Source organism: Vipera ursinii, assembly GCF_947247035.1.
Source record: "Vipera ursinii genome assembly, chromosome: 3".
NCBI lineage: Eukaryota > Metazoa > Chordata > Lepidosauria > Squamata > Viperidae > Vipera > Vipera ursinii.
Genome location: NC_139516.1, coordinates 6,467,676 through 6,490,029, shown reverse-complemented (window position 1 = coordinate 6,490,029; position 22,354 = coordinate 6,467,676). Strand labels below are relative to the sequence as shown.

The 22,354-nt window shown below is 44.1% G+C and overlaps 1 protein-coding gene across 1 annotated transcript; it reads right to left on the bottom strand.

Moving 5' to 3' along the window:
• Positions 1-1,546: 1,546 nt before the first annotated feature.
• Positions 1,547-19,216, bottom strand: PTK6 (protein tyrosine kinase 6). The gene is made up of 8 exons (XM_083357719.1): positions 18,899-19,216; positions 17,340-17,461; positions 14,646-14,809; positions 11,298-11,451; positions 10,898-11,059; positions 7,057-7,238; positions 5,258-5,411; positions 1,547-3,704 (listed from the first exon to the last, which is right to left on the bottom strand). Exons 1-8 carry the CDS (start codon positions 19,135-19,137, stop codon positions 3,508-3,510), a joined length of 1,374 nt encoding a protein of 457 aa, XP_083213845.1. The 5' UTR covers positions 19,138-19,216; the 3' UTR covers positions 1,547-3,507.
• Between the last annotated feature and the right edge of the window lie 3,138 nt (positions 19,217-22,354).

The window sequence follows — 22,354 nt, the reverse complement described above, 5'->3', positions numbered from 1 at the left end:
TGAATCAGTGGTTGGCATAGCACAACAGGCAGGAAAAAAAATATTTTTATATATATACTGCAAGAACTCCCTTGCTCCCTCCCCCACCTGACAGCAGACAGGTGAGAGGAAGGAAGGAAGGAAGGAAGGAAGGAAGGAAGGAAGGAAGGAAGGAAGGAAGGAAGGAAGGAAGGAAGGAAGGAAGGAAGGAAGGAAGGAAGATTTCTAATGTGCCCTGCCAACTTCCCATAAGCAAACTCACTATGGAACTAGCAGGGAATTGGAAGTTTCTCCCACTCCCACCTTTTTGCCCACCTGTGGTCATTTCTCTGTTTAGGTGAGGAACTCTCTCTGAAAAGGTGACCTAACTGGTCGTGGATTGACGTATGTCGAGGGCTGTCTGTATTCTAGTGGGAAATAGCCTAGCATAAATATTCCCCAATCCCCAAATCTAATGAGTAATTGCTATTTAGATTTAGAAGCTGCTTTTCCTTCAGGAGTACCAAAGTTATTTACCATCTCCTTTCTGTCATTCAGACATATTTCATTGCTCCTTTTCTCCAAGGAAGCTTACCAGGGATCTCTTTCCTTGAAAATACACCACACCCATTGAAACCTGAAACCTGCTGAGCAAGTTATCTATTCAGGTTAACCATCCAAAGCAACCCACTGGCCAAAATTGCTTCGGGGGAAGCTTCTTACAAAGGCAGGGAGAGGCAAAACCACAGGCAGACCAGCCAGTCTTGTGCTCTAGAATGGTTTTTGGAAAAGCAATCTGAAGAGCAGGAAAAATTCGGAATTTTATCTGCCAAGGTTTTACCACCCTCTGGCGGATAAAGACAACCTCCATCTCATCAACCTTGGCTGGATTCAGTCACTCTCTTGAGTTTTTCAAGGCAGAATTCCCAGGAGGCTAATCCTGGCTAGTGAATTAAGCCATTTTCTGGATGTTTCTGGTGTAAGGTGGTTTTTTTCTTTTTCTTTCTTTCTTTCTTTCTTTTTCCTTTTTCCTTTCATTTTTATATCATTTTTATCATTTGTTCTTTCACTCCTTTTCTTTTTCTTTCATTTTATTTCTATCTTATCTCTCTCTCTTTTTCTTTCCTTTCTTTCTTTCATTTTTCTATCACTTGTTCTTTTTCTTTCTCTTCTTTCTGTTTCTTTCATTTTATTTCTATCTTATCTTTCTTTTTCTTTCTTTCATTTTTCTATCATTTGTTCTTTCTCTTTCTCTTTTTCATTTTATTTCTACCTTATCTCCTTTCCTTCTTTCTTTCTTTCTCTTTTTTTCCTTTGTCTCTGTCTCATTTTTATATCTCTCATTCTTTCCTTTCCTTTTCTTTTTCTTTGTCATTTTATTTCTCTTCTTTTTCTTTCTCTTTTCTTTCCTTTGTCTCTGTCTCATTTTTATATATTTCATTTTCTTTTCTTTTTCTTTCTTTTCTTTCTCTCTGTAATTTTATTTCTCTTATCTCCCTTCCTTCCTTCCTTCCTTCCTTCCTTCCTCCCTTCCCTTCCCTTCCCTTCCCTTCCCTTCCCTTCCCTTCCCTTCCCTCCTTCCTCTGTCTTCCTGTATATCATTTTTCTTTTTATCCTGTCTGTCTGTCTGTCTTCCTCTTATTCTCCACTGGGCATAATATGCCTTAATCCAAATGGGAAGAACTTGCTGGCTACATATACTGTAGAGATATTTTTGCCTAACGGGAAGACCAAAGGAGCTTGAGTTTCTTTGCCTATTTAAAGCCGTAGCTTCGAGCAGAACAAAAAAATGCTGAGTCCTCAGCCCAGAGACAAATGGATTTGGGGGTGGATTCTGCCACCTGTTAGACATCTGACTTCTCCACGGTACTCCATAATTCAGCAATATTTGCTCTCCAAAAAGCAGCCATTATTAGGGGTTTGTAAAAGACAACTGGATCCCGTTCTCAGGGCAAACATCTCTAGGCAGTGTCTGTCTGGAAGAGAATCATAGTTTTATATTTACCTACAGGGAAGAAGAGAGCTTGGACACACTTCCAACCATCTGCTCAGCTGGCACCGTGTCATCCAGATCTATTTGGCAAAACTGAGAGTGCCCGGCTGCCAATTGTACCCATTAAGTGCCCTTTGCTGCACTTGGTGGCTGAAAGTTGCTGCTGATGTAATTAAGTTGCAAAGGGAATTGAATCAGGCACAACGATGCCCAAGCTGAGTCATAGGAATGCACTATGACAGACCTGCAATGAAAACTTAAAGAGAAGCTGACACTGAGGATTCTTTCCCAATTTCTATGTTACTGGGTCTTACAAGGGGTGACATCATACCGATGGTCATACTTGTAACCATAAATCTTGAAGTCAGATGGAATTTCAACTGCATTTGATTTTATTACAAGCTTCTAAAACTGCTTCAAAATCTTGGTAACTTTAGTTGTCTGGACTTCAACTCCCAGAATTCCCCAGCAAACATGGGAGTTGAAGTCCATCCATCTTAGAGAAAAGCGGTCATAAGTCATTTTTTTTCAGTGACGTTATAACTTCAAATAGTCACTAAATGAATTGTAAGTCAAGGAGTATCTGTATCTTTACATATAGCTTTTCAACCAACAGGAAGATAGGAGCAGAATCCTGAATGGCTTAAAATTCCTGAAAGATCCCAGACACTCTTCCCCAGTCAGATTCACACTATATTCTTAACCTTCAACCCAGATGAATAAGCAATATTTCTTATCCAAAGCTCTGCCAAAATGAATTAACTCTCAAATGTGCTCCATTCACACAACGTGTTAAGATAATGGTTGGATTCCCACAACTGGCTGAACCACCAGTTTTAGCGTCATGCATATTGGATGGACAAACCCAGTTTGGGATCTTCTCCTGTCTCTGAAGCAAATGAGAAACATTCAAGATTGAATTTTGCAGAACCCAAAGGCACCAACAGGTAGTTCAGGAAATATATAGATCCATTTAGGGAACAGCCCAGTCTTCTGCTTAGGGTTTTCCAGTCTGGTCCATACTGCAAACATTGGAGCCAGATTTTTGCCTTGTACTTAAGGGCTTCTCCACCCACAAGAAGATTTCTGGAGTGTTGTGGGTGCTAATTAAATGGTGTGTTGCAAAGTGCAACAAAAGACAAGGAAGGCTACTCATGGCCCACTGGATCATTCATAGAACATAGAATAACAGAATTGGAAGGATCTTGGCGGTTTTCTAGACCAAACTCCCGTTTGAGCAGGAGACCCTATAGCCTATACCATTTCTGACAAGTGACAGTCCATTTTTTTCTTGAAAGCCTCCAGTGATGAAGCTCCCACAACTTCTGAAGGCATTTTTTTCCATTGGTTGATTACTCTCACCTTTAGGAAATTTCTCCTTAGTTCGCAGGTTCAAAGTCCTTATTTTGCCTTTTTGGTTAAATCTACATCCTTTCCTTCCCAGCAGGGCTGATTGTGCAATAATTTGTCAATCACCTTGATCTGTTCCTCTCTCCCTTATAGGCAGGTGACTGTGTATCGGGGAACAACTTCTCCCCAATCATTGAAAGGGAAGTTTAAGAGAAGGCTTCAAAGTTCTCGTATCTGGTGAAATTCTGGAGGAGTTCTCTGATGTTCTGGAAGTCCGGCCTTTGATTGGGATCCAGGTTCCAGCATTTGCACATGATGGAGTACATGACAGCGGGGCACCTGGCCGGGCGGTGCATCTGGAAACCATTTTGAACCTGGGTGGAGACCTCGCAGTTACTCATGCCTGTGGAAAGAATGGAAAATGCAGCATTATGTGTTTTGTGTAGTAGGGCGTGAAATACATGGATTGCAGTACAGGCAGTCCTCGACTTATGACTACAATTGAGCCCAAAATTTCTGTTGTTAAGTGAGATATTTATTAAGTGAGCTTTGCCCCATTTTACGATCTTTCTTCTCACAGCTGTTTTAAGTGAATCACTGCAGTTGTTAAATTAGGAACACGGTTGTTAAGTGAAACTGGCTTCCCCATTGAGTTTGCTTGTCAGAAGGTCACTAAAGGTGATCACATGACCCCAGGATACTGCAACTGTCACAAATTCATGCCAGTTGCCAAGCATCCAAATTTTGATCATTTTGACCACAGGGATGCTGCAATGGTCATAAATATGAGAAACTGGCATGTCACTTTTTCAGTGCCATTGTAACTTCGAATGGTCACTAAATGATCTGTTATAAGTTGAGTATTATCTGTAGTAAAGATGTATTGAAGGAACACATACTAATATGGTATATCTATGGATATTCTCAATCAACCAGGCCATGGTTGTCTCAAAGGTGCTTTTCCAAAAGACTTTTCATTTTTTCCCCCCTTGAAAACATTTTGCTTCTCATCCAAGAAGCTTCTTTATTTCTGACTGAATGGTGGGGAATAGAAGGATTTATACTTTTTGGATCCGCTCTGGGGGTGTCGTTAGATCTCTAGAGTTGCAAGGAACCATAATAATATGTCAAAGAACTGCGTAGCCGCTGTCCAGATGAAGTCCGAGACAATAACACCAACTTGTGGTCTTTTATATACAGTATAAATATATTCAACATTCAAACTTTAGCAGTCTTTGTCATCATCCAGAAAGAAAAAACCAAGATAGTCAGGAACGCAGAAACATCATGAGGTAAATTAAACAGCACCCAGTAAACACAGAAGAAAAAAGGCGGGAAAAAAGGAAACTCCCCCTTTATACCCACAGCAACCAATCATAACGTAAATTACATCACGCCTCTGAGTCAGCACTCTCTAACTTAGGGGTGGTGAACTATGGCCCTTTGATGACTTGTGGACTTCAGCTCCCAGAAGTCCAATGGCTGGCTCAGGAATTCTGGGAGTTGAAGTCCACAAGTCATAAAAGGGCCATGGTTCCCCACCCCTGCTCTAACTACTACAACTGTGTGTTGAATGTCTATGGAGATTCTCAGTCATCCAGGGATGGTTGTCCCAAAGCTGCTTTTTTTTTTCCCCCTCAGGAGGCAACCGGACTTTCTTTTTTCTTTTCCTTTGAAGACATTTCGCTTCTCATCCAAGAAGCTTCTTCAGCTCTGACTGGATGGTACGGAGTGGAAGGGAAAAAAAACACACCCTGGAAACAAGAAAGTCCAGTTGCCTCCTGAGGAAAAAAAAAAGCATCTTTGGTAAAATTGTGTGTCCCAGCCTATAGTACATCTTACCTTTCCAGCAGCTAAATTCAATATCCTAACATAATAACTCTCAGAAAGGGATCCAGAAGGGAAAAGGCTGGTCCTGAGCATCCCCAACCAAACTCAGTACCCTTGTTCCCATACCTGGATAGGGGTTCTGCCCCCGAGTCATGACTTCATAAAGGAGGATGCCGAAGGACCACACGTCAGATTTGATGGAGTAGCATCCGCAGGAAAGGGCTTCCGGTGCGGTCCATTTGTAAGGCACATTGTGTGAGTAAGAGAGGTAAATATCTTCCTGCAAGACAAAAGCACAGGGTGATCCACTTTGTACGGAGTCTTTGGAAAACTCGACATTTCTTGATCCGAAAAAGGGGTCTGTACAGACAAGGTCCAGTCAGGAGAGCCAGTGTGGGGTCGTGATCCACACCCTGCCCCTTCTGTACACTATAGGTAGTCCTCGACTGGCAACAATTTGTTTAGTGACTGTTCAAAATTGCAAGGGCGCTGCAAAAAGTGACTTAGGACCGTTTTTCACACTTATAACCGTTGCAACCTCCCCAGGGTCACGGGATGAAAACTTGGCTGCTGGGCAACTGGTTCATATTTATGACGGTTGCAATGTCCCGAGTTCGTGTGAGCCCCTTTTGTGACCTTCTGACAAGCAAAATCAATGGGGAAGCCAGACTGACTTAACAACCGTGCTACTAACTTAACAATTGCAGTGAGTCACTTAACAACTGGAGCAAAAAAGGTCCAGAATTCACTTAGGAAATGTTTTGCTTAGCAACAGAAATGTTGGGCTCAACTGTTGTAAGTCGAGGATCGCCTGTAATGTCAGGGGCATATTATATTCCTTTTTATTTTTCATATTATTCTTAGTTTGCATTAGTTTTTTACTGTTGTACTTTTAAACATCATTAAAAGTTATAAAAAAATCTGACCAATCTCCATCCCTATCTTTTCAGCAATAATATGTATATATTGACAGATCCAAATCTTTCTATATATAAATCTATAGAGCAATGCTAAATAAGTATATACTGCATAGACATAGAGAGATCTGAATTTTATCTCTGTCTATCTATCATCTATTTATCTATCATCTATCTACCATTTCTCTCTCTCTCTCTCTCTCTCTCTCTCTCTCTCTCTCTCTCTCTCTCTCTCTCTCTCTCTCTCTCTCATCTATCCTTATTCTACTTCTATTTCTTTTTTAGTGTCATGCCTTAGTATTAGACCAATAATATTCTTGGTTTTTTTGGTACTAGAGACCTAGCTTACAGTGGCAACAAGAATGACAATATTATTGCACATTATTGTTTTAGCTTGTGTTTTACGCTGGCCTTCCTCTTTTATTTTTAAACAACTTGTTAATTATTGTGTTCTCGATTTATGACCTGAAAGGAGCTTACCCATTACTCTTGTAAAGTCATCATGACTGTAAAGCGGGTCAACACATGACTGACCCAAGATTACAACCTTTTCTGTGAGGTTGTTAAGCAAATCGCCATGGTCATTAAGTGAATCTATGGTCATTAAGTGTATCCATTATTTCCTCTGGTTTGCTCTGGTAGATTTTTGTCAAAAACCGGAAGTAAATGTCAGTTTTCAGCAAAAACATTGTAAATTGTGGCCATGTGACCGCAGTGTGCTGCAAATAGTCATAAATGGGGGACAGTTTCTGAGCACTGACCACTAGAGTGTGGGGCAGTCATTGGAATTTCAGAACCGAGTCATAAGTACCTTTTGAGGTGGGGAAGTTCATTGTAACTGACCAATTATTGAGTGTTCGTAAATAGATTACCTGTCCGGTAATCCTCGATTACCCGTCTTAAACTGAAATAAAGTTTAACTGGACATATTCACCCTGCAATTTGGCCTTTCTGGATTAAATCCTATTTTTCTGCATGCTTTTGAGTCCCAGAAGGATTGAAAAGTACCTCAATCAGCCTGGCCATGCCAAAATCTCCCACTTTGCAGATGTTGCTTTCTCCCACCAGGACGTTCCTGGCAGCCAAATCCCGATGGATGAAATTCTGCGATTCCAGGTAACTCATCCCTTCGGCCACCTGGGAGGCCAAGCTGACTAGCTCCACCATCTCCAAGTGTTGCCCCTCTAGACCTGGAAGAAACGGACAGCGACAGCCTCATGAGAACATCCTGGACCATGAGTTTTTTTCCCCAAAAAAGTTTCACTGCCTTTTTGGATGGAGATAGCAAGCGACCTCATCTTGCACATGGAGATCAGAAAAAGATAACCCGATACCCACAAGCATCAAAAGGTGGTTTCCCCCTACAGGGACCACCCAGTAGTGGGCCAGATGTTTCTAGCCTGAATTTTAAATTCAGCTGATCTGATGCTGGACACTTCCTGTCTGAATAGAAAGCATTGGGCATTAGAAACAACTCAAGGTGGTGAACATATCCAACATACCTCGCTCCACCTATTCTCCCCACAACAACGACCCTGTGAGGTGGGTTGGGCAGAAAGAGTCCCTGGCCCGAAATCACCCAGCTGGCTTTCATAACTAAGGTGGGACTAGAACTCACTGTCTCCTAGTGATTGGCCCAAAGTCACCCAGCTAGCTTTTATGCCTAAGTCAGGACTAGAACTCACTGTCTCCTGGTGATTGGCCCAAAGTTACCCAACTGTCTTTCATGCCTAAGGCGGGACTAGAACTCACTGTCTCCTGGTGATTGGCCCAAAGTTGCCCAGCTAGCTTTTATGCCTAAGGTGGGACTAGAACTCTCCCTCTCCTGGTGATTGGCCCAAAGTCACCCAACTGTCTTTCATGCCTAAGGCGGGACTAGAACTCACTGTCTCCTGGTGATTGGCCCAAAGTTGCCCAGCTAGCTTTTATGCCTAAGGTGGGACTAGAACTCTCCCTCTCCTGGTGATTGGCCCAAAGTCACCCAACTGTCTTTCATGCCTAAGACGGGACTAGAACTCTCCCTCTCCTGGTGATTGGCTCAAAGTCACCCAGCTGAATTTCATAGCTGTGGCGGGGCTTGAACTGATAGCCTCTTGCTTTCTATGACTAGACTGAACCTAATGTAATTTTTAAAATATTATTTTAATTTAAAAAGGAGGACTATCTGCACTTATGTGTGTCTGTGTGGTTGTTTTAGGAAAGTCAAGATGACTTCATGCCACACAACTGAAGCCTGGTGTCTTTTTTCAGGTAGTCCTCGACTTACATCCATTCGTTGAGCAATGGTTTGGCGTTACGACAGCGATGAAAACAAGTGGCTTACAACTGGTCCTCACTCTTACGTCCCTGCAGTCACGGTCTTGCTACTTGGGCACTTGGCAACCATCTTGCATTTATGATGGTCACAGCATTTTCTGCTCACATGATCACGATTAGTGACCTTCCCAGCTGGCTTCTGACTTAGCAAAGTTAAGGCTGGATTCCCTTAACAACCAAAAAAAATTGTTTAATGACTGTGGTGATTTGCTTAATGACCGCAGTAAGAATGGTTGTGAAATCAGGTCTGGTTACTTGATGGCTCGCTTAACGACCAGATTGCTTAGTGACTAAAATCCTGGTCTCAGTTGAAGTTGTAAACGAGAGGTCACGAGCGCATGAGTGACCGTACGTAGGGCATCCCGGTCTAGATAGGGCCGCAACTGGCGCACCAGGCGAACCTGGGCGAAGGCCCCCCTAGTCACAGCTACTATGTGATCTTCTAAAGAGAGCTGTGAGTCTAGGAGGACTCCCAAGTTGCGAGCCCCATCTACGGAGGGTAATAACTCACCCCCCATAGTAAGAGATGGAATGATCTGAATTTCCCAAGATGCCGGCACGCACAGCCACTCAGTCTTGTCAGGGTTGAGCCGAAGCCTGTTCCTCCCCATCCAGACCCGGACCGCCTCCAGGCAATGGGACATCACGTCGAGGGCATCACTGGGGTGGTTTGGGTTCAAAATAAAAAGCTGGGTATCATCAGCATACTGATGATAACCAACTCCAAAACCACGAATGATCTCACCCAGAGGCTTTATGTAGATGTTGAACAGGAGAGGTGAGAGGACCGACCCCTGAGGAACTCCACAAACGAGAGGCCTCGAGGTTGACCTCTGTTCCCCTGCCAACACCGACTGTGAACATCCCAGGAGGTAGGAGGAGAACCTCCCAATCCCCTGAGACGCCGCAGCAAGATACCATGGTGGATGGTATCAAAAGTCGCTGAGAGGTCTAATAGGACTAGGACAGAGGAACAACCCGTCCCAAGCCCTCCAGAGATCATTCACCAGAGCGACCAATGCCGTCTCCGTGCTGTGCCCGGGCCTGAAACCCGATTGGTACGGGTCCAGATAATCAGCTTCCTCCAGGAACAAAGGGAGCTGATGCGCCACCACGCTCTCAACAACCTTCGCAAGAAATGCCTTGGAAAGATGACAAAAGACTAGAGAAATTGCCTTTTCGTCACCAAGGACGATGCAACTGACTGTAACATCATTTTGCGAACAGGCGACATGAAAACAGTAACAATTGTGGCACAGCAGAACAATCTGCAATCAAAAGAGTCAAGATGATGACTGCCACCATGGCGTGGAGGGCTTGACCCTTTTTTAAGTGCAATTGCGTAGGTTTTTTTTCTACCATCATCATCATCATCATCATTGAGTTGGAAGGGAACTTGGAGGTCTTCTAGTCCAACCCCCTGCTTTTCTGACCCCTTTTGGGAGGGGGACAGCATCACAACGGGCTATCCAATATCAAAATAGGGTCACTGCCCCCCCCAAGTACTTTCCCTTTGGGGTACATGATTGCAAATCACACATGAGGAATGGGGGAGAAAAAAACCCAAGCCTGCAGCACACAAAAACATGAAACGGCAGATTTCATAATGAAGCTGAACAAAATTATGCATTTTGAGTGGATCAGGAGAAGCTACATTCCCCCCCCCCCAAACAAACAAATACTAGAACTAGAAGGCACCCGGGGTAAATTGAACCCTGGAAGAATCAGCACAAACCAAAGGAAATATAGGTAGTCCTCGACTTGTGACCATAATGGAGCCTATACCATTTCAGACAAATGGCTGTCCAGTCTCTTCTTGAAAGCCTCCAATGATAGGGCACCCACAGCTTCTGGAGGCAAGCCCCTTACAAGAAACTATGGTTGGAAACTGACCAGAGAGAGAAGCAACGTGGAATTAAGGAGAAACTTCCTAACAGTGAGGAGAATCTACCAGTGGAACAGCTTGCCACCAGAAATTGTGGGCACTCCATCCCTGGAGTTTTTTTTAAGAAGAAACTAGACAATCACCTGTCTGAGACGGTATAGGTTCTTCTGCTTGAGCAGGGGGCTGGACTAGAAGACCTCCAAAGTCCCTTCCAGCTCCATTCCATTCCATTCCATTCCATTCCATTCCATTCCATTCCATTCTATTCTATTCTATTCTATTCTATTCTATTCTATTCTATTCCATTCTGCATTCTATCCTATCCTATCCTATCCTATCCTATCCTATCCTATCCTATCCTGCCCTGCCCTGCCCTGCCCTATTCTATTCTATTCTATTCTATTCTATTCTATTCTATTCTATTCTATTCTATTCTATTCTATTCTATTCTATTCTATTCTATTCTATTCTATTCTATTCTATTCTATTCTATTCTATTCTATTCTATTCCAGCCTGGCCTAGCCTAGCCTAGCCTAGCCTAATCTAGTCTAGCCTAGTCTTGCTTTGCTACGGATCTACTCTGGCTTTGTTATGGATACCTCTGGATGAAGGGGGTGAGACCAGGAAAAAGGCGAAGATCGTCTTACCTCTGAGGAAGGTGAGCAGGTTCCCTTTGCTCATGATTTCGGTGATGATGTAGACTGGATCCCCGCCAGAGCAGATGGCGTAGAGGGAGAGAATGTTTTTGTGTTTCAACAGCCTCAGGGCCTCAATCTCGTTCTTGAAGGTGTCCTGGCACGTCAGATCAGCTGGGATGGGAGCAAAAGCTATGGTAAAACATTCCATTCTGGTCACTTTCTGGGCATACAGGTAATCCTCAACTTACAACCACAACTTAGGTCTGTTGTAACTTCAAATGTTTGCTAAGTGAGTGGTTGTAAATCGAGGACTACCTGTCTAAAAACGGGGTGGGGCTTCATTTGCATGGAAAGCCCCAGCAGAGGGATCTCGTCATATGACGCTTTCGTTTCTACCGCTCAACTTTACCTCTGTGTAACACCTTCACTGCAACTTTCACTTTCTCTTTCCAAAGTCCCTCGTAGACTTCTCCAAAGTAGCCAGCGTCCAACTTCCGGATGAGCCGGAATTCGTCTTTGGGCCTCTCCCAATTGTCCCAGTGGGGCATGGTCTTTGGCTGTGGCTTGGTCAAAAGAAAGTCAAAATGGGCTTAACTATCTCCAAGACTTATTGTGCGGACCAGTTGCAACTTTTGTTCTCCCAATTACAGGAAGTCCTCGGCTTACGACCGTTCATTTACTGACCATCCGAAGGTACAATGGCACTGAAAAAATATGACTTAGGACCATTTTTCACATTAATGACCGTTGCAGCATCGCCATAGTCACAGGATCAAAAATTCAGATATTAGAAACTGGCTCGTATTTATGATGGTCGCAGCGTCCCGGGGTCACGTGATCCCTTTTTGCGACCTTCTGACCAGCAAAGTCAATAGGGAAGCTAGATTCGCTTTACGACAGTGTTACTAGCTTAACAACTGCAGTGATTCACTTAAGAACAGTGGCAAGACAGGTTGTAAAGTCAAACAAAACTCACTTAACGAGGGTCTCTCTCTTAGCAACAGAAATTTTGGGATCAATTGCGGTCGTTAAGTCGGGGACTGCGTGAATCTCTTGCCCTGCTTGTTTTGCAAAAAAAGCAAAAACAGCTACAAACCTGTAGGTTTAGGAATAGACTAGAATAACAGAGTTGGAAGGGGCCTTGTAGGTCATTTAGTCCAACCCCCCACCCAAGCAGGAGACCCTACACCAGGGGTAGGCAAGCTTGGCTCTTTTATGACACGTGGACTTCAACTCCCAGAATTCCTGAGCCAGCCATGCTGAGGGGAAAGGGAGAGTTTCCAAGCTGAGCCATGTTGGCTCAGGAATTCTGGGAGTTGAAGTCCACAAGTCATAAAAGGGCCAAGCTTGCCTACCCCTGGCCTAGGCCTAGGCCGCTTTATGACTCGTGGACTTCAACTCCCAGAATTCCTGAGCCAGCCACGCTGAGGGAAAAGGGAGAGGTTTCCAAGCTGAGCCATGTTGGCTCAGGAATTCTGGGAGTTGAAGTCCACAAGTCATAAAAGGGCCGAGGTTGCCTACCCCTGGCCTAGGCCTAGGCCGCTTTATGACTCATGGACTTCAACTCCCAGAATTCCTGAGCCAGCCACGCTGAGGGAAAAGGGAGAGGTTTCCAAGCTGAGCCATGTTGGCTCAGGAATTCTGGGAGTTGAAGTCCACAAGTCATAAAAGAGCCAAGGTTGCCTACCCCTGCCCTACACCATTTCTGACAAGTGACAGACCAGTCTTTTCTTGAAAGCCTCCAGTGATGAAGCTCCCACAACTTCTGAAGGCAATCTGTTCCATTGATTGTTGATTGTTCTCTCTCTCAGAAAATTTCTCCTTATTTCTAGGTTGAGTCTCTCCTTGATCAGTTTCCATTAGTTATTCCTTGTCTGGCCTTCAGGTGTTTTGGAAAATAAGTTGACCCCCTCCTCTCTGTGAGACCCCCTCAAATAGTGGAACCCTGCTATTATATCTCCCCTGGTCCTTCTCGTCATTAGACTAGCCATTCCCAGGTCCTGCAACCGTTCTTCATATGTTTTAGCCTCCAGACCCCTAATCATCTTTGTTGTTCTTCTCTGCACTTTTTCTAGAGTCTCAACACCTTTTTTACAGTGCTGTGACCAAAACTGGTTGCAGTATTCTAGGTGTGGCCTTACTAAGGCTTTATAGAGTGGTATTAGTATCTCACGTGACCTTGATTGAATCCCTCTGTTAATGCAACTTAGGATTGCATTGGTTTTTTTGGCTGCCGCTGCACGCTCTTGGCTCATATTTAATTGATTGTCCACTAAGACAGGGGTCCCAAACCTTGGCAACTTTAAGACCTGTGGACTTCAACTCCCAGAATTGTCCACTTAGTCAGGGGTCCCCAACCTTGGCAACTTTAAGGCCATGCTGGCGGGGGAATTCTGGGAGTTGAAGTCCACAGGTCTTAAAGTTGCTTTAAGACTCCAAGATCCCTCTCACAGTTACTGCTATTAAGGATGCTGAATGCTGAAACTGTTCAACATCAAATGGAAAACTTTTTTTTTGAAACTGGACTTTGACTGCCAGATTATTTTCATAACTGTATCCTGCCTTGGGGAATAACAAACCACAGAAACATTTTCTTGTCAGCCTGCTTTAAGGATGTGCTTAGGCTCCTTAAATTCATAAATCATCCAACGGTAGCTAACAGAGATCCTATTTCCTCTTACATCTCTGATCAATTGCTACCTCCATCAGAGGAGATGCAGTTGCTAAGACAGCTTTTTCCAAACTTGGCAACTTTTTAAGATGTGTGGACTTCGACTCCCAGAATTCCACAGCCAGCATGGCAGGCTGAAGAATTCTGGGAACTGAAATCCAGACATTTTTAAAGTGGCCAAGATAAACACTGTGCTAAGATTAGCAGAGCGCCACCTGGTGGAGATATCCGTCAGCTCAATTCAAAGGCTGGTTGGAGGGCGGCAGATTGAGGGAAAAAGTGTCTTCCAAATATTTCACTCACCTCATCCTGAAGGAATCAGACAAAGAATACTAGAAATTACACACACGATCCGACTATATTTTTTTATTTTCCTGTAAATACATGCCAGTTCCCAAGAACCTGAATTTTGATCACGTGTCCTGTGGTATTGTAAATGCGAGGACCAGCCACAAAGTCACTTTTTTCAGTGCTGAGGTAACTTTGAACGGTCACTAAACAAATGGTCGAAAGTCAAGGACCATCTGTAGCACCACCCATCTCACCTTAAAAGTTGCTAAAATTGAGAAGCACCGGCCTACAGACATATAAACAATGCCGATAATGTGTAATAGATGCATGCAATTGACTGCACACCACACATCCACGCAACCAGTGCGTCCCATGTACAACTGACTGTGCCACTGGACACTTGAAAACCAGTCCCTCCTGGTCCCCAGTTGAAGATCGGAAGCTGTAGGTCAGCGGTGTCCAACTTGGGCAACGTTAGGACTTGTGGACTTCAACTCCCAGACTTGTGGGGAATTCTGAGAATTGAAGTCCATGAGTCTTAAAGTTGCCAAGGTTGTCCACCCATGCTGTAAGGTAGGGGTCACCAACCCCAGGTCCATAGACCAGTACCGGGCCGCAGCACTCCAGCAACCGGTCCACACAAACAAACAAAGCCCCATCCAGGGGATGCAGGCAGCACACAAAACCATGCACCCTCCAATCCACGGAAAAACCTCTCTCCGTGGATCTGATCCCTGGTGCCCAAAAGGTTGGGGACCTCTGCTGTAAGGCATCCTGTGCCCAGCCCTCTCTCACCTTATAGCAGGGAGCCAGAAGTTTGAAGCCATGCTTAAGAACCTTTTCCTTATAGCACGTAATCAGGGTGAGCAAGTCGGGGAACGTCCTTGTCCCATTCATGTAGAACCTCCCGTCGCCGTTCCGCAAGATCCTGTAATGCCTGGCCAGGTTTCCATCGCGGACTGTCAAAGTCAGGAAAGCAAATTTAAAACAAGGCAAGGGAATGCTATTTTGGGGCAGGGGATTCAGGAACCACCACCCCCTCTCTTTGAAGGTTTTTGGTCTCTTCCTGTTCCCGTAAGGAAAAGGGGATAAGACACTAGCTTGCTGGGGGGGGGGGCGCTGCATAGTGGAGAACAGCAAATGAGGTGATTTGCAGAATGTTGCTTGCTTTGAAGGCGACAATGTTTGCAATGGGTGGAGGAAATAAAACAAGGTCCCAGGGATTAAGAGGTTAAAGGGGATCCCAGAATAAAAGAGGATTGTTTAGCAACTGAGCATATGGCAACATTTAGCTGCCCTTGATTGACTGTAATTCAGACTAAGCCAGGCTGATATTTGGATGGGAGATCGTGAGGAGATCCTCCAGGCATTGCTGCAAAATCAAAACATGATCTTGGAGGTGTTGAAAGAAAAAAATCTTCCTCAGGGTCCAGTCCAAGCCGGGAATAAACAAAATGGAGACAGCTTTAGAAAGAAGATTTTTATTTATTGAAGAGCAGAACCACAACAGCATGTGGCTCTGGGAGAGCTGACCACATGTAGCTGGGAATGGTGGGTGTTTTATACCTTCTTGGGCTTTTGTGTTTGGAGTTGTTCCTGTGGCATAAACTTTGACCTGAGGTTCAGTATGCCCTTTTAGTATTCTGAAGGTGGTGGGTTAATCCTACTATGTCTTAAAGGTCATATCCTGCTTCCCTGGGGCTGTGGCTGGTGCCTATGTCCTGTGTTGGATTTTTTTGGGTGTGGGGTTGCTGGTTCTAGGGATCTTTGTCTTTCTAATCCCATCAGCTCCAAGCTTCCTGGCTCCAGTCTTTCTGAAAGGATTATCACATCTGCATTTCTACACACATGGCCTCTGTTTGGGGCAGAGAGACATGGGGGGGTGGGGGTGGTTTCTTCCTTTTAAGATCTTCTCCATTATTCCTTTGGGAAAATATAATCTGCTTTTTTAATATACCCCCAAATGTTTCTTTCCCTGGGGAGGGGGGGAGGCAGGGGGGGAGGTGCTATCTTCCTACAGAGGAAAGGGATGACAAATCACTCCAACCCTATTGCCTAAGAAAACAGGGTGTGTGCACAAAGCCATGCTGGGCCTTTGTTTACCTTTGGGAAATTGGCAAGGAGATTGTAGGAGATATCTACAGAAAATGTCACCAATTTTTTCTCAGTTGGAGTTGAATTGATTTGAATTTGAATTTGAATTTGTATTTGAATGGGAGGGAGGGAGGGAGGGAGGGAGGGAGGAAGGAAGGAAGGCAGGAAAGAAGGAAGGAGCAGAAGCAGGATAAAAAGGGAGCGAGGGAGGAAAGGAATGAGAAGAGAAAGTAAAAAGAGGAATGAAGGAAGGAATTGAATTGAATTGATTTGAATTTGAATTTGAATTTGAATTTGAATTTGAATGGAAGGGAGGGAGGGAGGGAGGGAGGAAGGAAGGAAGGCAGGAAAGAAGGAAGGAGCAGAAGCAGGATAAAAAGGGAGTGAGGGAGGAAAGGAATGAGAAGAGAAAGAGTAAAAAGAGGAATGAAGGAAGGAATTGAATTGATTTGAATTTGAATGGAAGGAAGGAAGGAAGGAAGGAAGGAAGGAAGGAAGGAAGGAAGGAAGGAAGGCATCTATTTTAATGAACTCTTTAGATCTGTGTTTCTCAACCTCAGCAACTTTAAGATGAGAGGATTTCAACGCACAGAATTCTGGGAACTGAAGTCCACGCATCCTAAAGTTGCTAAGGTTGCCTTAGTTAAACTCTGACCATGCCATGGAAAGCCCCCCCCCGCCTTCTTTTTACATGTACTAGTGTACAATGCAGTTGAAAAAAGAGAAGTGGGCTCAAGAACATGGTTGAGGCCATTATCTTGACTCTTTTCATCCTGCAGCCCCACTTAAAAGTTTTGCAAATTCTGGCCCAAAGAGAAAAGAGAGCCATATATCTATATGTATTTATATATATCTACTGTATATATATTCACACACACACACACACATACACACACACATATCCTGATTTCCTCCCTCTTCTTAAGAGTTGTTTCAGTGGGTGAATCGGAGCTCTCGTTTCTATTCTCAGCTGCTGCAGGAGACACTACAAGAAGTCCTCAACTTATGACCACAATTAAGTGACTCACATGCTGATTTTTACAAGCTTTTTTTGGCCACGGTGGTTAGGCGAATTGGTGCAGTTGTTAAGTGACTCACATGCAGCCGTTAAGCAAATCTGGATTCCCCCCCCCCGCTGACTTCGCTCGTCCGAAGCCAGCTGGGAAAGTCACAAATGGGGATCACGTGACTGCAACCGTCATAAATACATGCCAGTTGCCAAGTGACCATGGCAGTTGGGGGGGGGAGGGGAGAGGCTGCAATGATTGTAAATGCTGTTTACAATGCTGTTGTAACTTTGAACAGTCACTAAACAAGCAGTTGTAAGCCGAGGACCGCCTGTGATTCAGAAAAGAACTCAAGAATCCAGTACTCCTTTGCGGCACAAAGTCTTACCTGAAAGTACGAAATCTGCTCCAATTTTCTCACTGATACGAACCAGGAAAGCTCCAGATTTATTCTCTTTGGACATCAGCCGTAGCACCGCTTCGGAACGGGAGATTTGCCCAAAAAACCATCTATACGAGGACGGTAGAGGAAAAAAGAAGAAATAGCCATTGTATCAGACCCAGGTCCATCTATTCTAACAATCTTTTTTCCCAGCCGGAAAAAGGGGTGGGTGGGGGTGTTGAGCCCAGGCAGGGGATGATGGACCGGAGAGCCCTGCATTCCTGTCACTCTTCAGTTTCTATGACCCCATTGCTCTGTCTGCAGTTTTCACCTGTATGCAGCTTGGCTGGCTAACTTGAGTCATCTGCAAGCCTGATCTCTATGTGTGGCAGCCACGGGCAGCAAGGGTTGGATTTCCTAGCAGGGACTGGGAGGGAAAATTGGGGGGAACTGGTGTGTTTGGGGAATACTTCTTAAAAAATGAGCTGAATTGGAAACTTTGGTCTTTCCGTGAAAAAAATGTCCAGGGAAAGAGGTTGGTCGTCCTCAGGAACTGGAAGGAGATTCTCACGATGATGAGGGGGTGAAATTTTGACGGTCTAATAATCTAGTGCTTCTCAACCTTGGCCGCTTTAAACTGTCTGGACTTCAACTCCCAGAATTCCACAGCCAGCCATACTGGCTGAGGAGTTCTGGGAGTTGAAGTCCAGACGTCTTCAAGTTGTAAGATTGATAAACCCTGCTCCAGCCTCTCTGGATGCCCCCACTCCCTGTCAATGAGGTGCGGACTTCAGCTCCCAGAATTGCCCAGTCCCCTCCATCTTAAAGTAGCTAAGATTGACAAACACTGCTCCAGCCTCTTCTGGGTGCCCCGTTTCCCTGCCATGTATGACTTGAAACAGTCTGAAAACACATCTGGATCTCAAGTTGTCCTGGCAGCCAATGTTTACTCACGCAGAACTACATCAAGTCCCCAGTAGCAATAGCAATAGTAATAGCAATATCGCTTAAAGTTATATACCATCGCACAGTGCTTTACCACACTCCCTGGGCAGTTTATGTCAACATATTGACACCCACCCCCCACCCAACAATCTGGGTCCTTATTTTCCCAACCTCAGAAGAATGGAAGGCTGAGTCAACCTTGAGCTGCTCAGGATCCCACTGCTGGCAGTGGGCAGAGTTTGCCGGCAATACTGCAGTTTAACCACCGCGCCACCAGGGTTCCTCAAACTCAGCCACTGGACCCATTGTGGCTTTTTGCAGCAAAGCTGCCGCTTTGATTTGCAAGCTGCTAATTGTTACTTGTCCCAGCTTCTGCCAACCTAGCAGTTCGAAAGCACATAAAAATGCAAGTAGAAAAATAGGGACCACTACGGTGGGAAGGTAACAGCGTTCCGTGCGCCTTTAGCGTCTAGTCATGCTGGCCACATGACCACGGAGATGTCCTCGGACAAGCGCTGGCTCTTCGGCTTTGAAACGGAGATGAGCACCGGCCCCTAGAGTCGGAAACGACTAGCACGCATGTGCAGGGGAACCTTTACCTTTTTTTAAATTATACTTACGGCTCCGTCTCAACCGTCTCTTTCTTGGCAAGATAGCTGTAGGGAACGTAGCCTTCTTCGTATCTTCCCCCCACAGCATCCACCTGCTTGACCCAGCACCATTCCCCGGTCTTCTGAATCAGCTGGAACAGGTCCCCTGCTTGGAAACTCAACTCCGTCTCAGTCCGGGCTTGAAAATCCCATAAACTGGCATAGAGAGAGCATGCGGCTCCAGGCACTTGCTCTCTCTTGAAGGCCATGGCGAGCACAGGGTAGAAAAGAGGGAACGGATCGCGGTTGGCTTGTCTCCTTTCTGTCTCCACGGCTGCAAGTCCTGTTCACACAAGCATGGTTCTGCAGTCCTGGAATGTAGCAGAAGAATTTCTCGTAAACCCCGGGAGGCGTTCCCTCCTGCAGGTAAGCAGAGCCAGCGCAAGGTGTGCAAACTGGAAAGGCAGAAAGAGAGGGAGGGAAGGCAGGAACAGGGGAAGTCCCATTCTGCCTTCTATTGCCAAACGAACTTCCACGATATATTTCAGCCCAGCCCTTTCTGGCTTCTACAATGGACGTCTTTTAAAGCTTTCTTTTTTTAAAAAAAAAATATGCACAAGGCTTTCCAGTGTGGTGTGCAAGAAATGTATAAGTGGGCTTATATACAGAATAATACAGAATAATAGTTAGAAGGGACCTTGGAGGTCTTCTAGTCCAACCCACTGCTCAAGCAGAAGCACCATTTCAGACAAAAGGAATGTCCAATCTCTTTTTTTAAAAGGTTCCAGTGAGGGCGCAACGCAACTTCCAGAGGCAAAGCATTCCGCTGATTAATTGTTCTCACTGTCAGGAAATGTCTCAATAATTATAAAATAATATACGGTTTATAGTTATATTCTGAGGGCGATGAATTGCACTCTTCCCTAAATTGTGTTATGGTTTTATTGCAATTCGTGCTCTGGGGTGGTTGTGATTTATTTTTCAGATTATTTGTTATGCTGTTCTTTTAAAACTTAGTTTGTCACCCAGACACACGTGCTGTACGTGAGATGGACAGCTATATAAATTGATAAGTAATTAAGTGAGCAATTACCAATAAAACAGTAATTTGTCAATTAAAAAAAACAAAAAAACCCCAAAATTAAAGACAAATCAAACCAGAAAAATAAAAAGAACAAAACTAAAAAATATATCCAAAATTGATACTTACTGTATTAGAAATTGAAACAGAAATTTAAAAATATTTATTTGATTTTGCAGACCCCCACAGAGCCCAGATCACACTTGGAAAAGCACTGGTCTAGCTGATCTTAAGGTGCCCTCCAACTCCTAACTCTGTGCTTCACAGTTATAAAGTTCTTTGCGTTTGGCTGAGATCCTCTTCTCCTTTCAAAGAGATTCAGAAAGCAAAACTGTCTGGCATTAGCGGCAGTGGAATTTCTGAGTAAGATCAAAGGGTGGAGGACTGGTCCCTGGCACTCATAAAAAAAAGATCGATTGATCTAAGTAAGTGAAAGTTCAACCTGGAATGAACTCCTCCCTTCCTGACTGGTGAAAGCGATCTCATTTTCCCAGTCCCTCCCTGCTGAAAAGACACCTGTTCTGGGGTGGGGGATGGGGGAAACAAAGACCCCTTTGTGGCTTTGGCTGCAGGCGTTGCAAGGGGAATAACACGGGGGAAATAAAGATTGAATTGGAAGATTCGTCTTTCAGTGCAACCCACAGCCTGCCTTGTAAGCCTCAACATTTTCACTCCCTTTTGCCGTCTGTCTTTGCAACCTCCGAAGGCATTTGGGGTAAATTTCAGCAAAAAGCCTCTCTTTTTTTTTTCTTCACTGTTATCTGGATCAGAGCTTCCCAACCTCAGGAACTTGAACAAGTGTGGACTTCAATTCCCAGAATCCTGGGAAATGCTGGCTGGGGGATTCTGGGAGTTGGAAGTCCCTACATCTTCCAGTGGCTGAGGTTGAAAAACCCTGCTGTACGCTACAGAAGAATGCAATTATTAAAAGATGTTTGCACAGGAAGGCATCCTGGGCCCAGCCTTGACATGAGTTCAGCCTCAGATTGTTCGTTTATATATTATTAGATTTGATGTCACTCATTTTGCTTTACTAAAAAAAGGTATTTATTTCATCCATCAATTATAAATTAGAGAAATGTATAATGTATCAACAAAATAAATCATGAATTTCTTGATTAAACACATTTATTTTTGATCAGTTACATGTTAATTCAACAAATTTGTTTCCTTGATAAATTTACAGTTATTTTTTGTTAAACAAATGTATTTATTTTATTGATAAATTGAACACTTATTAACTAAATGAATGTATTGATGAATTCTACATTTGTTTACTTATTTAACAAAATTATTTAACAGTAACAGTTCTGTATACCCCTGGTAGTGATTTCAGATTAGTGCCCTAAAGCGAGTTGGTTTGGGCTCAGCTTCTTTTGCACCTAATGACCTGATCTAGATAGAAAGAAAGTAGGATTGCTTAATTAGAGCTGGAAAAATTCCCACCACCACTAGAAGTCAGCAAATCGTTGGGGCGGGGGGTTGCCGCCATCTAGTGGCCAAGCTGGGTTTTGCAGAACAGAGGCGGTAAACAACTCACTGCTTCCTTGGTTTGCCCGCAAACAATTAAGAGGAATCACCACTATATAGAAAAGGGTAAATGGCTGGCCCAAATAAACAGTTGCTAAACCCGGGTTAAAAATGCATAAATGCTAAATTTGTAAATAAAAAAATATTAGCTTAAAAAGAGTTCCTTGTTACTCGGTGTCCTAAAAGAGCTGCAATGCAAACAATGACCAATAGAGGGCTCAGCATTGAAACCTCTCTAGCCTCTCCTTCGAGCGGCTTCTATGTCACAGACAGGTCCGAGACTGTATGTAACCCAGGGGTCTTCAGACTTGGCCCTTTTATGACCTGTGGACTTCAACTCCCAGAATTCCTCAGCCAGGCAAGCTGGCTGAGGAATTCTGGGAGTTGAAGTCCACAAGTCATAAAAGGGCCAAGTCTGAAGACCCCCTGATGTAACCGAAAGTTGCTAATTTTCCTGCGGTGGCCCCTAGAAGGCATTGCACGGCAAAAAAAATGTGAGATTTCTTGGGATTTCCTGTTTTTGCACCTTTTTACATTCCTGCTGTCTTCCAGAGAAATTATTTCTTTCTCTTCCTCTTTCATAAAAACAATGCCATTACAATATACAATATGCTAAACATATCTTCAGTGGCTGTCATTATAGCACTTGGTGGTTTCATTAAAGGTTGTTTTCTTTTTAGTAAGCTTGTTTGCTTTCCACGAAGAAATCCGATGTTTTTGAAACCGCACAAAGGTAGATTTTATTTATATTATAAAGTTGCTTTCTCCTAGGTTTATGGCAGCGTTGTGGCATGTTGCCAAGGAACAAGCTTTTGCAGTTCAATGAAATTTTGCTAGGCAGTTTTAAAGGAGTTTCAACCTCAAGAAAGAAAATT